Source organism: Pangasianodon hypophthalmus, chromosome 28 (assembly GCF_027358585.1).
Source record: "Pangasianodon hypophthalmus isolate fPanHyp1 chromosome 28, fPanHyp1.pri, whole genome shotgun sequence".
Classification (NCBI taxonomy): domain Eukaryota; kingdom Metazoa; phylum Chordata; class Actinopteri; order Siluriformes; family Pangasiidae; genus Pangasianodon; species Pangasianodon hypophthalmus.
Genome location: NC_069737.1, coordinates 13,946,402 through 13,962,118, shown reverse-complemented (window position 1 = coordinate 13,962,118; position 15,717 = coordinate 13,946,402). Strand labels below are relative to the sequence as shown.

Genomic DNA, 15,717 nt, shown 5'->3' with positions numbered 1-15,717 from the left:
TGTTGTTATTGAGCTTACATTAACAACACCATCTATCATTGACCTTTATTCTTTGGATGCTTGATTACATTTGGGTCAATTTGATTTTTAACTTTTTAAATTTTTTTAATTAAATTAGAAAAATCAGAGAATCAGAATCAGATCAGTGTCCAGTTATCTCCAGTTCCACACATTTAAATCAACCACCTTAGCTTGTGTTTACCTCTTTGTCCCTGTCACTCAAACCAGTCCAAGCCTGACTGCTGTTGCCCAGCTGTTTCATGATTAACTCCTGTGATTAAAAACACAATATGAAGTCTCTCTCACTCTCTCGCTCTCTCACCTGTTCCTCTCTGCTGTTTATGATCACCAGGTCTGCTCCTCTCTCCTTGCAGTCCTGTCTGCTCTCAGTCCAGTTCTTCTTCTCAGTAGAGATGTAGTAAAGACTGCAGCTGAAGTAGCTCCACCCCACTTTAGTGTGTGAATTTGATCAGACAGTACAACACACTTACAGCTGTGTTCAGAGTTGAGTTAAGCAGTGCAGTGAGGATTTAATACAGAAATGATGCACTTCTGTATTCAGACCTCAGATGTAACTACAGACGTAAGTGCTATTCAGAAGTTATGGGTGTTAGACTTATACGCAGTCCTGAACTTGACCTTAAGCACATTTTCTTGCATGATATCAGCTTCAGTGAGGAACACTGTATGACAGTTTTGATGGAAGCACAAAACGTCATGTGGAAATTCAATATTAAATCCGTAAGTATGACACTAATTCAATTAAAATGATAATCCCTTTAAAATGCACAAAAAAGGTGGTTTTTATTTTTCGTTCAGATGAGATCACCATCTTAAGATAAGACACTGTTTATCCCCAGGTATATTATTATAAATAAATGTTTGAATTAACTCATGAATGAGTACTCTGGAAGCTTATCCTTTACAGAAGAGCGCATCGAATTAACAAAAATACTGGCATTATTATTGGCAAGATAATGATAAAGATAATGTTATGGCATTTTGTTAAGTTGAGTTGAGTATGGAGTTACAAATTACTGGAATTAAACACAACAGCCACAAGATTGTATTTAAATTTAAATTCGAAATGCACGTAAATGTATTAAAAAAAAAAGAATCAGATGTCCTTTATTGTCTGGAGATTTAATTTTTTTCCCCCTCTCTTCAGAATATTTGTCCCTTATTATTAGCAGGTCCCAGAATTCATTCTGGCTTCATAAACATATTTTTGTGTAACCTCTTAAAATAAAGCTGAAAGTCTACACTTCATTCACATCTTGATTGTTTTATTTCAAATCCATTGTCCAAATACTTCTGGACCTGACTGTATATTTCAGCCACGGATGCAACTGCCTATTCTCTCTAAATTTAACTTGGAAAGGAACATCTTTCTTCATATTTATCGGAACTGAAATGTCTATATTTCCAAGTGGCCTATTAGCAAATCATGTAATTTTTTTGCTCCACAAAAGCATTGTGAAATCAAGCACACACACACACACACACACACACACAAAACCCACTGAACTGAGAAGCTGAGATTAATTAAATAAGCACTTCAGATGTGCTTCTTTGGATTAAGATACTTGATGTTTTCAGAAAATTATGACCAGCAGAAGGCTCAGACGTGACGTTTAATATTAATAATGAACAAATGTCACACGTTCACACTCCATTTCAAGTAATGACATGATTTTTATTGAGAATAGGAAGCAATAAAACATGACAGGATGTGCTATTACAGGGAAAGAATCAACATTTTTCTTTAAGAACACACCCCATTCGTCTGTGTGTAGCCAAAGCCAGTGTTTTGCAGCATTATGAAAAAATCTTTCCAGTTTGCCTGCATCCAGCTAATGAGTAGACGGAGCACAGCAAGAGTTTCTCATCCCTTGTGAACATCCCATATGCTCGGGTCACCCCCAGGGGCCATAACCGTAATCACTGTGCTACAGTGACCTTTTCATCCAGGTATATATTTGCTGTGAGACACTGCATCTGCTGTCTGACTGTATCAGCCTGATAAGTACACAGTTCTCAGAGACAGGAAGTGTGCATCCCTCAACTTCCAGAGCTCTCTGGCACACCTGAATACCACTTCCTCCTTTGTGTCCCACTTGTGGTTGCTGTAAAATACCGATGTGGTGTTGTTGATCCGCGCTAGCACACAACACTTTTAGGAGTTCCTGAAAATGTTGTAGTACTTGCCATACAGATTTCCTTTCAAGGATGAGTCGCTGGCATTCAGCCAACACTGAAATAGTCTAATAATTGATCTCAAGCCTAGGCTTTCTGAATCAGTGAGCGTAGCCTGATGATGCCCTTCCTGTGGAGAGTAAGTGCCCTATAAGCTTCCCTATCAGGCTCCATTTCAGTGCTTTCTAATGGGGTCATTGAACAAAAGTGTAAACTCCAGCATGAATGTGATCTGCGATGAGTCAAAACACGTGTTCTTTGCTTATGAATTTGCAATCTGATTTAAGCTTTCAGCATTCAGTGTCTACACAGCGTCTATCTCTATAGAGATTCTAAACAGAGCAGATGCAGAGATGAGTTTCTGAAAGTTCCGTGTGGTTTGTGTGGCACAAACCTCAACTTCCTGTACTGAGAACACAGCATATATTTAACACCGAGCTGGGAACTGCAGTTGAGATGAGAGACCTGGACTTAAAACAGACTGTTCAGGGTTCCAGTATTTGTACTCCGAATGCGTAAGGAGCCAAAGTGTATAACAGAAAGCGGAGTTCCACGTTTATGCTAGGTTTAATCTGTATGAATGCTGAATATTTTTATGTGAATATGGGTCTCAGTTTTCATTGTTCAAGTTGAATTCATTTACCGTGACGGTAGGTAGAGATTTTCTGTGTAACAACTCCACTATTTATTTATTTATTTATTTATATTTACATATATAAGAGCTGTACAATATCAGAGACTTGACTGTAACTTAATATTCATCAGTGTTTCAATCAGTGAAAGAAGTAACTGCTGCATATTAGTTTGGTGTGGTACTACTGATTGACATGTGTGATTAGTTATTCTTTTTATTTTGCTTTATCTTCTTATTGTGAATAAAAATTCACAGTAAAATTATTCACAATTAGAAGATAAAGCAAAATAAAAAGAATAACTAAAAACCAAAAAAAGGAAAAATAATAAATAAAAACCAAAACCAAAAATCTGATTATATTCTTGTTTATATTGTATGTATGTAAAAATAATAAAGAAATAAAAACAAAAACAAAATAAATAAATTTTTTAAAAATTGTCTTTGTTCACACACACGCACCCATAGCTTACCTGCAAACAAGTAAAGATACAAACATTATTTTACACATGTGTGTTAATCCCAACAAGACTTTTGTAAATCTTTTTTTTTTTCTAAGTTTGGTTTCGCCTAGATGTGAAAATGTCTACTTTGAGGAACTCACTTGTTTCAGGCTCTGGAAATTACCCGTGCTGACTTTGCTAATTAAGCAGGGACAGGTCCCGTCCACTGTGTGCTTCCTCTTCCTCTCCTTGAAGATCCTAGTAAGAGTGAGAGGGAAAGAACAAATAATTGATATAATTTGTATAAATATATAATTTGTATAAATTTCTTAATCATGATGCACTATGCACACTGTATTTTAAACCTGAAAAAACTACACTGACAGCAGGAGCTCCTCAGCACAGCTACAGTTGAGGTCAAAAGTTTACATCTCCCTTTCAGAATCTGCAAAATGTTCATTATTTTACCAAAATAAGAGCGATCATACAAAATGCATGTTATTGTTTATTTAGTGCTGACCTGAATAAGATATTTCACATAAAAGATGTTTACATATAGTCCACAAGAGAAAATAATATGCAACTATTACAGAAGGTTCAAACTCACACTGATGCTCCAGAAGGAAAAAACATGCATTAAGAGCTGGGGGGTGAAAACTTTTTGAATTTGAAGATCAGGGTAAATTTAACTTATTTTGTCTTCTGGGAAACATGTAACTATCTTCTGTAGCCTCTGAAGGGCAGTACTAAATGAAAAAAATACGATATTTAGGCAAAATAAGAAAAATGTACACATCTCCATTCTGTTCAAAAGTTTTCACCCCCCGGCTCTTAATGCATGTTTTTTCCTTCTGGAGCATCAGTGAGCGTTTGAACCTTCTGTAATAGTTGCATATGAGTCCCTCAGTTGTCCTCAGTGTGAAAAGATGGATCTCAAAATCATACAGTCATTGCTGGAAAGGGTTCAAATACACAAAAAATGCTGGAAAAACCAAAGAATTTGTGGGACCTGAAGGATTTTTCTGAAGAACAGCAGGCAGTTTAACTGTTCAGGACAAACAAGGGACTCTTGAACAACTATCAGTAAACAAAAAAACACAGCTGTGGATCATTCAGGTAACAACACAGTATTAAGAATCAAGGGGATGTAAACTTTTGAACGGGGTCATTTTTATAAATTCAACTATTATTTTCTCCTGTGGACTATATGTAAACATCTTTTATGTGAAATATCTTATTCAGGTCAGCACTAAATAAACAATAACATGCATTTTGTATGATCCTCTTATTTTGGTAAAATAATAAACATTTTGCAGATTCTGAAAGGGGGATGTAAACTTTTGACCTCAACTGTACATCTCCGTCAATCAGCAGCTTTACTGTCATGTCATCGTCTTTCCTTTAGAGGTCTTCCTCTCCAAACACTCAGCAGTTTTAAGTGTCTTGTATTACAAGAAACTTTCTTCTTCTAATTCTTGTTTTTTTCACTTTAGCTTTTCAGTGGATTTAAGTTGTGAATTGTACCTTTTTGTGTTTATATAAAACAACAGCAATGTTGTTAAAAAGTATTTAGTGTTTTAAGGTGTATGTGTGTGTGTGTGTGTGTGAGAGAGAGAGAGAGAGAGAGAGGGATAGACTGACATGTTACTCTATGATTGGTGGGAGATTGTGTTAGATGCACTAGCATGTCAAACAGGAAAATGAGATTGTGCAACAGAGCTTGATATATAGTAAATCTGTCTGTTCTGCAGATCTGAGATCAGTTTTATACTTTCGTTTTTAAAGGATAGCTAATGTCATGATTATGGCTGTAGGAAACTGCAAGTTTAAAACCAGCATAACACAAACTTGGAAAGTGGGGCTCAGAAATGAATGATACACTGACAGATACACTGACACAAGGTCATTATTTTTTTTTAAACAAATTAAATACATTCTGGATAAGTACCACTGTTTTTTTTAATCTGTATTTATATAATTTTGTATATCTGTATTTGGCTATGACTGAGATCTGATCTTGCATAAGAAGGCTTATATCTTCTTTAATAATTTAAGATTTACTGCAGGAACATGTCAACTAATTCATATGAAGTAATTAAAACTGTTATAAATGAATCGTAAAAGTGGGCATAAACAAAATAAAACAGGAAAAACTGTGTAAGGACATTACGGGACTAGAGCATGATACATAGTACAACAATGTTTTGATGTAACATAAATGTTTTAAGTGGTTATCAAGACCATCTTATGGAGTCAATATCAGCATGAATACTGCACTTCTGTTATCTTCACATTTCATCACATGAAGCCACAGCTCTTCACTTCCTTTACTGCCAGCAACACATTCATTTAAGCTCATACAGCATACGACACACTCGAGTAAAGAGGTGCAGCTGTACAGTCGCGTTCTCAGTGTTTTACTGGATAGTTTATATTTTAGAAATGTTTCATTTATGCATGAGAGACGACCACGAGGACGTGACGGTGGTCACCTATACAATCACAGATGATTTTGAAGGCTACGACACAGACACAGAGGACGCCAATGCAAAGAGTAACCAACATATTCAACGCACAGGTACACAAGATTTAAAGTTGGCCTAATAAATACACATGAGGTCAGAGGAAGAGAGTGAAACAGAGAGAGAGAGAGAGAGAGAGAGATTGTAGTTACATTGAGATTTACATTTCTGTACTCTTTATTACTGGATATTATATGGATGTACAAATTCAGTATAGTTCAGTATTGTATTTTTAACATTTGACTTAACTCTTCAGTTAATTGGTTTAAACCCTGACACCCCCTCAGGCCTTCAAAGCATAGCCAATGCTTCGGTGATTTTCTTAATTTTGTTCCAGTGGTGTTGAAAGTGGTGTATGTTACAGTAGTGTATATTTATTATTGACTTATTATATAGTCTGTCTGACTGGCCACTTGAACTGAATGGGTTTAATCCAAACCTCAGTGATATAAAAACATGTCTACATATCATGTCCATCCATCCATCCATCCATCCATTCATTCTCTCTACCGCTTATCCTACAGAGGGTTGCAGGAAGCCTGGAGCCTATCCCAGGGAACTCAGGGCACAAGGCAGGGGGTGGAGTGTCACCTGGATGGGGTGTCAACCCATCACAGGGCACAATTGCACACACTCGCACACACTCACACACCCATTCATACACTACGGACATGCCAGTAAGCCTACAACACATGTCTTTGGACTGGGGGAGGAAAGCGGAGTACCCAGAGGAAACCCCTGAAGCACAGGGAGAATATGCAAACTCCGTGCATGCAGGGCGGAGGTGGAAATCGAAACCCCAAACCCCAAACCCCGGAGGTGCGAGGCAACAGTGCTAGCCACTAAGCCACTGTGCCCCCTTTCATAAAAATCCTTCATGTTCTAATAGAAACTCTTGTGCTTGTGCCCGGCCACATTCATTTGCTATAAAGAAACGCCCTTAACTTGCCATATATGGTAAATGGTGTGCTTATGTAAGGAGAAGTTTATTTAACATTTATGGAAGGAGTCTCCAGTGACAGTGCTTTGCAACAGTCAACAGAGGTAAAGTTTTCAGACATTAGAGAGAGGATTTTGTGGTTAATGACAAGCTGCATTTCTTTTTGCCTTATTAACTTCAAAAGAGGAAAAAAGAGAAGCTGGTGAGGGAATGACTGTTTATAGCTGCTATAACATAAGTGATAACAGGAACTAAATTGTTTCATGGACGTTCAGTGACATTAACTATAAATGTATAAGTAGTGTGACGCAGTGTATTTGAATCAGGACGTGCCTGTCAGGAAGCTGTTGAGGACACGAGTTTATACTCAATGGTTTTATTAAACGTTACAAACAAGACAGAGACGTAATCCAAAACCGAGGTCAAAAACCAGGCAAGGGTCAGGCGATGAGCAAATAACATTAACTAGGGCAGGCAAGAACAAACGAGAAAACCAGAACAAGATCAGAAAACCAGAAAGATTATCATAGGATCAAAAGGCTTGGTACAGACTGGTACTGAGTGTGTGATCAGTAATCTGGTGTGTGAACGTGAGAGAGTCTGGGTGTTGTACTCCTCAGTGGCCTTGTCTGTAGGCCGTGCTGAATTCTGAGAAGTGTAGTAAGACGCCGATTCTGGCATCGATGTGACAATGCCCTTATTAGAAAACAATCACCTTTGGGGTGCTAAAAGTAATCAGGCCACATCACACCACCCATCTGCTTATTATATTCCTTAAATAATCTATATTAGCACATATGAAAACATCGATCAGCTAAATTTTGAGTAAAACAGTGACATGCAAAATGCACATATGCATTTCTCTTGTATTGTGCTGCACAGTATACAGTATAATAATCTTTTGGGTTGATTTAGACTGTAATGATACTTTACTTTTTAGACTTGCCATAGACTTTAAGCTCAGAATATAACTAATTGCATGCATTACACAGTTGTGGTATAAATTAAACTCTTCTCATTTTGGCTTCTGATGTACAAATGTTAAATAATTACATTACCTCATTTCTTTCTAGTTACAGGACTCAATCGTGCAAGGAATAAGTGTTACAAACTGACTGCAGTGTGTGTGCTGCTGCTGTGTGTTCTGCTGCTGACTGGCGTCACAGTGCTGTGGTTCAAATTCAACATCCTGAATACAGAAAACAACCAGCTACGGACCAGATACAACCACCTGACTATAGAGGGAGACCAGTTACAGAATCTAAACAATGAATTTCATAAGAAATTGACTAATTTGGGTGAGTATGTGCAAACTGTCTGTCTGATTTCTGAGTTTTTTTGTCACTTCATTAACATGCCTCAAATTATTCCAAATAGATCCCAAATACCTGGTGGTGTTACAATTAGGTTATTAATCACTTTCCGATTATTCTCTTTAAAGTCTTGAACAATAGTTTTCTCTCAGCACTGCTTTTAGCAATGGAATTTAAGATATGTGCAGGTCAAATCATTTGAAGGGGCTCATGGGCTCCATTTCTCCTGCAATTTCCATAAATACCAAAGTCAGCTACATACAGTACATACGTGGAGTTATGAAATAACTGAGGTTTGAAAGCTTTACTAGTCAAGCTGAAGAAAAGGCTCAGTTTTAGGCTCAGTTGCCCCTTGCACACTTTCGTAATACGAGCTTTTAGAGCTTTTAGGGGTAAGCAACCAAGCTCCAGTTTTCAGAGATCCATCCCTTTACAGTTCCACAATCGCACCTCACACCACCTTACGTCAAAGACATCATCTGCTGCTTGCACAATTTTCCATTTCTACAAACCTCATGTCCTTCAGGCTGATCTTAAAGCCGTGAAGCTACCCTTGCACATTTATGAAACCCAAATGAATTCTGGGACTTGATAATAATGCAGGAACATGATTCTGAAGAGAGATATAAATGAAAAATCTAACCAGTGTTTCTTATTTCTTGTTTAACTCTCATAGGCATCACATTTACAGCACTAAGATATTTTGGTTCTAGGGTGATTTAAAATTTAAATACATTTTGAAACCAAAAATTAAAATTAAATTATTAAAATTAAAATTTTTAATTTCTTGGCTTTTAGGATGGATACTCTTTACCTCCAAGTTTTACTACATCTCCACTCAGAGGAAGAACTGGACTGAGAGCAGACAGGACTGCAGAGAGAGAGGAGCAGACCTGGTGATCATAAACAGCAAAGAGGAGCAGGTACATATGCATAGTTAAGAATTATTTATAATGCAGCTTTAAATGATATGTGTGTGCAGATTATGGAACCAACACACTGAGCACATTTAGTTTCTACACTGCATTCATTTTTAGCACTGTGCTAACCAGGTTACTAACAACTCAACAGGAGTTTGTGGATAATTTGAGCAAGAGCAAGAATTATGGAGTTTATATTGGTCTGACTGACCTTGATAATGAAGGAGTGTGGAAATGGGTGGATGGAACATCAATGACCACTGCGTAAGAGATTATACATTAATATACATTATACAGGATTGTACATTATTCATTGGGATTTTATTCATTTACTCAGTGTGTCCAGTGCAATAGACTTTTTCTCTGTTGTTTCAGGTACTGGTCATCTAGAAATTTTTTTTCAGAAGGGACTGACTGTGTTATGAATAGGTATAATAGATGGTTTGACAGACCATGCACAGAAACTTACTACTGGATCTGTGAATAACTCATCTCCACTAACAACATAAGACCGTCATTACAATTACACACATACACATAAAGCAACTGTAACCATACTATTGCATTAATGTTTGTTTTTCATGAGTAAAAACTATATACTGTAGCCCCTTGCTAAAAAAAACTGAGTCAGATTCAGAATCATCGGGACCTACTGTATGGTATAGAATAGGGAAGACTAGAAACAGGAGAGAAATCTAATATTTAATTGTAAATCGACTCTAATATACGCTAATATACAAGTCACAATTATTGGCACCTGTAGAAATTCTTATGAACGAAATGCAACTGATGCATATTTGCATTTATATTTACATTTTTAAGTTCACCTGAGTATTTACTCTTAAGTGGTCGTCCATTTCTGTTTCACCGAGATATAAATAAGAGGCCAAAATCCCTTAATCAACATCAACATGAGGAAGAAATGAGGATTAGAGAAACGAAATTAAACAAAAGTGTATAGACCTTCATAAATCAGCTATAAAAATATTAGCTATTGTTAGCTATAAAAATAAATACGTCTGAAAATACCCAATACTTCTGCATCTGACTATTAAAAAAAAGTACAGCTTTGCTTTCTAGAATGATTTTTGCTTTCAAATAATGTCAAAATGAATGATTTTGTATTTCAGATGTGTATGTTCCATTTGATTGTGTACTGTTTGAATGCAATGTTTTAAATACAAACTGGTAGGTAGACATTTGGGAAGTTCACGCCAAAGAGCGCAATTGTTTACGTTGTGGTCCATATCTCATGAAAAGTCAGTCGTACAAACAAAATTAATTTTTCCTCTGATACTTTGGGTTCTCCCAAACAAAAAAGCCTCAACAGCCATTTAGCTCCACCCACTTAATTTTTTTTTTTTTTTGCTAATTTCCATATTATGCAAAAACCTACTTTTGCAAACTAGTCCTAGGATTTTTGGCCTATTTTCACAAATTCGGTGTCAAACTACTCAGCAGAGTGTGAACTTCAATAATTATCAAAAATATGACATTTGTAAACAATATGGCTGCAACTTGTCAATCAATACTAATGAGGCTGTAGCTGTTCCCCTTAACTGCTCTCAGGCAGCAGAGCCAGTTGGAGTTGCAGATGAGGTTTATAAAGTTCAGGCAAACAATCCAAAATGTGAAACAAGCTCAAGGTTGAAAACAGGCAGAGATTCAGGCGGATCAACAGACAACATAGACAGGGCAAAATCTGAACAAGGTAACAAACAAAGTCAAAAGCACCATAACAAAAGGATTGGTAAGTCAGGTAATGATACTCTGAGCATTACTTCGCCCAAGAACAAATAAAACACAAGGGCTTAAATGCACAAACTAATCAAGGGAAGAACTGAAAACAGGTGAGAGTAATCATGATATATTAGGGAGACAACCAGTGACAAGATAGGGGCAGAGACAGGACATAAACCAAAAAAAAAAAAATAATGCACATGGCCATATAAACAAACACACAGAAACCCGGAAATAGCGCCGTAATGCTGACAACTGTGTCTAACAAATCCTAATAAGTTAATTAAGTTTCATTAAGGCAAAGCATTAAAAAGAAACCCACAGTGTCACTCAACATGCCATCAAACAAACCCAGAGACAGAAAGTTCAGGCGAAAAGGAATGACATAGCCTTGAAGAACATTTCTGCTGTAACTTCCTCTGTACGTGGAATTACCACCCACACACCCCCACACACACTCCTCTAGCTTGAGAACGATAAATAAGAACGAAACATAGATCTAGACAGCAGTCGGGACTGATACAGTTTCAACTTAAAGCTGATTTGTAGAAGCTGTTCAGGACAAGATCAGGATTAGTGACGAGTGCAGAATAGAGATGAGTCTTGAAGTATACGCAGACGCAGGAGTTACTGCATATAAAACATCTCACTCAAGTGAAGGCATTTATTACAATGAGGACACAGTGGAGAATCTCTGGAACAGAAACAACCAAGAACCTGCTAAATCAGGTACGGCATACACACACACACACACACACGTTCTTCTGCAGTACTGTGCAAAAGTCTTAGGCACATGCAAAGAAGTGCTGTAGAGCAAAGATGCCTTCAAAAATAATGAAATTAAATGTTTTTACTTAAAAAAAAAAACTATAAAGAGCAGTAAAGAGTAATAAATGAAACAAAGTCAATATTTGGTGTGATGATCCTTCACTTTAAACAAAAACAGTAGTCTCAGGTGCAGTGTGTGGAGTTTTATAAGGAAATGAGCAATGAACAATGTAAGTGTTACTGAGCATCTTGCAGAAGCAGCCACAGTTCTTCTGGAGACTTTGACTGTCGACTCGCTTCTTATTTCTGCAGCGAAACCCAGCAGCCTTCATTATGTTTTTATCTGAAAAGTGTCTCTTATGGAATCTGCTGCTTTCTTTACTGACATACATACAATATTCTGTAACATTTAATTCTGTGCTGGAAAACTAACGTTTGGAATCTAAAATGTTTTTGTACTGAATCAATAATGTAGAAGTCAGAAAATAAAAATCTATAACAAAGTTTGCACTAAAAAAAAATCGGGTACCTAAGACTTTTGCACAGTGCGGTATATCATTTCATACTACTCACATCACTCACAAGATCTTGATGGCCGACTTCTGATTACATGAGATGATTGTGATTAATCAGAAGGTGTTTTTTAAAAAAAAATCTTTTTAGATGATAAGTGATAGCAGGGACTAACTTGTTTCACTGATGTTCCACAACATTAAATGTATCTATAAATGTATAAGTATGACAAGTAAGACACACAGTGCTTGAATTAATAAAAAAAAAAGTAATTGTTGGCAAATCACTGTGGTATAAGAGGAATAAAACACTGCAGTGTTAATTATTTTCCTATAACAGCAAGTGTTTTATTGTTAAATAATGTATATTAGCAGGTATGTAAAAAAATCAATCAGTTAATCTTGAGTAAAACAGTGACCTGCAAGATTGAAACAATAAAATGGACATGGCCGTATGATTTGAGAGATGAGCACAGCAGAATGTTAGGAACTAATCAACATGTGACTTTCGCTTCCCCTTTCCTATTTTGGGCTATTCTTTTAAACTTCAAACTTGGTTTTCTGGGAAACAGATCAAGGCCTTCATTAGTAACGGAACTCATCAACTCAAAAGTACCAGAAGCAACAAACACACTTTTTGCCTGAGCTCGGCTCTCTTCGCTGCAAGACACACATTGTATTAATAGAACAACGTTAATCACACACAGATGTGCATGAAATTACCCATCCTTCTCCCAGACTCCACCCTCCATTCACAAGCAGTGCTTGACCACACCTCCACCAGCACATTCATTAACAAGTTAACCAATGCTCTTGCCCGGTATCTGTACATTTTTTTTTTCTTTTTTTGTTGCAACATGATTGACTGCATGAATGAACAGGTGTTCCTAATAAAGTGGCATATACACACATACAGTTTCCAAACCACACATATCAAGACATCAAAGCTGCTGGATATTTAGAAATTTTCTAATGACAACAGCACAATCATTATCATCTTTTTTTAATACACATTTTAGTTCTGTTTTTGTTTCTGTTTTTTTTTTTTTTTTTTTTGTAACTACATGAATGTGTAAATGATATGAAAACACACATGTCTCTGTGGCCATTCCCCATCAGGAGGAGAGACTACAAGGAGCAGATGTTACAGAGTGACTACAGTGTGTGTGGTGCTGCTGTGTGTTCTCCTGCTGACTGCCGTCACAGTGCTGTGGATCAAATACAACACCCTGAATACAGAAAACAACCAGCTACAGACCAGTTACAACAACCCGACTATAGAGAGAGACCAGTTACAGACCAGTTACAACAACCTGACTATAGAGAGAGACCAGTTACAGACCAGATACAACACCCTGACTAGAGAGAAAGACCAGTTACAGACCAGTTACAACACCCTGACTAGAGAGAAAGACCAGTTACAGACCAGTTACAACACCCTGACTAGAGAGAAAGACCAGTTACAGACCAGTTACAACACCCTGACTAAAGAGAAAGACCAGTTACAGACCAGTTACAACACCCTGACTAGAGAGAAAGACCAGTTACAGACCAGTTACAACACCCTGACTAAAGAGAGAGACCAGTTACAGACCAGTTACAACACCCTGACTAGAGAGAAAGACCAGTTACAGACCAGATACAACACCCTGACTATAGAGAGAGACCAGTTACAGACCAGATACAACACCCTGACTAGAGAGAAAGACCAGTTACAGACCAGTTACAACACCCTGACTAGAGAGAAAGACCAGTTACAGACCAGATACAACACCCTGACTAGAGAGAAAGACCAGTTACAGACCAGTTACAACACCCTGACTAGAGAGAAAGACCAGTTACAGACCAGATACAACACCCTGACTAGAGAGAAAGACCAGTTACAGACCAGTTACAACACCCTGACTAGAGAGAAAGACCAGTTACAGACCAGATACAACACCCTGACTAGAGAGAAAGACCAGTTACAGAAGGATAGAGACGAACTCCAGAGACTTTCTAAACTAGGTGAGCAAAACTGCCACATATTCTCTGAAGAATCATTGTCAAGTTCCTTAATAATTCAGTTACTTAATAGTTTCCTTCCTTCAAACCATGTCTAAAAGCTGAGCCATGTAACTTTTATACACTTCCTGTTATTCCAAACACTGAAGGATTCTGAGATTTTTTTAAAATTAATTTATAGATAGATAATCCAACAGCAGTCTTGGTAAATTAGTCTGAACTGATCTCACCATCCAGATAGAATGATAAAGTTCTTATAACAAGTCAAATCGAAAGGGCCGAATAACTGTTGCGCTGCTGCTTGGATAATGGCATGAATGTGCAGGTGTACAGGTGTTCCTAATAAAGTGGCCAGTGATTCTATATGTTAATATGGAGCAAGTAGGTGTGGAAACATGGTTGGAGGGAACCTGTGTGACAGCCACATTTGATGTAAAAAACAGATTTTAATAAGCAAGGACTTAAACATGTGGAGGCATGCTGTTAATGGAAAAATAATCAAACTGATGAGGCAGAGTTGTGTTTTCTAACCAGGCTGACTGTACTTTTTTTTTAATGTTGGGGCTTATATTTTTTTTAAAATAATTCTTCACCATTTTTTATTGAAATGGTCTGGATCCAGGATGGATGTATTTCAGCTCCAGTGTTTATTACATCTCTACTGTGGCGAAGAGCTGGACTGTGAGCAGACAGGACTGCAAGGAGAGAGGAGCAGACCTGGTGATCATAAACAGCAGAGAGGAACAGGTGAGAGAGAGAGAGAGAGAGAGAGAGAGAGAAAGAGAGAGAGAAACTCTTATTTATTCTTATATTGTACTACAACCATGACAGGAGTTCATCGGTAAAACCCTGGGCAGCAGAAAAGCTTGGATTGGTCTGAATGACAGAGACAGAGAGGCCGTGTGGAAGTGGGTGGATGATACGACACTGACCACTGGGTAAGAAACCACTGAACTGACATTTTCTCATGATGATGTTGAGTTACTGACTCTTCACGGCCCTGAGAAACACAGCAGATCCTCTGATTCTCTCCTTCAGGTACTGGGGACATGGAGAACCCAACGGTAGAGGTGATGAGGATTGTGTTTTAACAGGTGAAATGTCTGATCCTGTCTGGACCTGGGCTGATTATCCCTGTAATTATGAGTTTATCTGGATCTGTGAGAAGACAATCTTTAACTGAATTGCTGCATATGAATGAAAAGCAGTAAACTGATTTTCCATAAATGTCGCTGTTCTGACATTTTATCTGTAAGTTGTGCTTGTAATCTTGTAATAATAATAATAATCACGATCATGAGTCACCTGTCGTTCTTTCAGCGCCTACTTTTCCATTCGGGTTTGTTTAGGAAATGGTACAGATTCTATAGCAGTGATGTGTAAGCGTGAGTGTAAATGTGGTTTAAGCTCTTCAGTGTGTTCATTCAGTCACTGTGTACTGTGACTGTGACAGTTACGATTCAAATTTCTCACATTGCTCAATGTTGCATCCGTTCTCCTTTTGGCTTCCTCTCTGTCCTTTCTTTTTATAAATCATGATACAGGCTGTGAAATCATGGTGCTACAAGAAGACACATAAAAAAAAACCCCACCTGAACAGGAAAAGAATAAAGTGTCAATGTAACAGTATTCATTCGTCTCTGCTTGGTTCCTCTAGCTGCCTTTTAACCATGAAACAGCATTGGAAAGCATTATACTAGCACAATATACTGAATGATTTATGGATTC

At 37.4% G+C, this 15,717-nt stretch overlaps 2 protein-coding genes across 2 annotated transcripts; both read left to right on the top strand.

Annotated features, from left to right (window-relative positions):
* The first annotated feature begins 5,644 nt into the window (after positions 1 to 5,644).
* On the top strand, positions 5,645 to 10,351 carry LOC117596327 (CD209 antigen-like protein C). Its single transcript, XM_034301048.2, has 5 exons — positions 5,645 to 5,848; positions 7,806 to 8,030; positions 8,844 to 8,968; positions 9,117 to 9,229; positions 9,341 to 10,351. Exons 1-5 carry the CDS (start codon positions 5,713 to 5,715, stop codon positions 9,450 to 9,452), a joined length of 711 nt encoding a protein of 236 aa, XP_034156939.2. The 5' UTR covers positions 5,645 to 5,712; the 3' UTR covers positions 9,453 to 10,351.
* An 827-nt stretch (positions 10,352 to 11,178) lies between these two features.
* On the top strand, positions 11,179 to 15,600 carry LOC113547331 (C-type lectin domain family 4 member M-like). The gene is made up of 5 exons (XM_053230853.1): positions 11,179 to 11,434; positions 13,105 to 13,992; positions 14,612 to 14,736; positions 14,821 to 14,927; positions 15,028 to 15,600. The coding sequence occupies exons 1-5, from the start codon at positions 11,302 to 11,304 to the stop codon at positions 15,170 to 15,172; spliced, it is 1,398 nt and encodes a 465-aa protein (XP_053086828.1). The 5' UTR covers positions 11,179 to 11,301; the 3' UTR covers positions 15,173 to 15,600.
* The last annotated feature ends 117 nt before the right edge of the window (positions 15,601 to 15,717 follow it).

Bases quoted from the DNA above. Each gene is read 5' to 3' on its own strand.
- LOC117596327 (XM_034301048.2), top strand. From the start codon at position 5,713: ATGTTTCATTTATGCATGAGAGACGACCACGAGGACGTGACGGTGGTC. The intron at 8,969-9,116 runs GTACATATGCAT...ACAACTCAACAG, and splicing joins TAAACAGCAAAGAGGAGCAG to GAGTTTGTGGATAATTTGAG. The intron at 9,230-9,340 runs GTAAGAGATTAT...CTGTTGTTTCAG, and splicing joins GGAACATCAATGACCACTGC to GTACTGGTCATCTAGAAATT.
- LOC113547331 (XM_053230853.1), top strand. From the start codon at position 11,302: ATGAGTCTTGAAGTATACGCAGACGCAGGAGTTACTGCATATAAAACA. The intron at 13,993-14,611 runs GTGAGCAAAACT...GTCTGGATCCAG, and splicing joins CCAGAGACTTTCTAAACTAG to GATGGATGTATTTCAGCTCC. The intron at 14,928-15,027 runs GTAAGAAACCAC...TCTCTCCTTCAG, and splicing joins GATACGACACTGACCACTGG to GTACTGGGGACATGGAGAAC.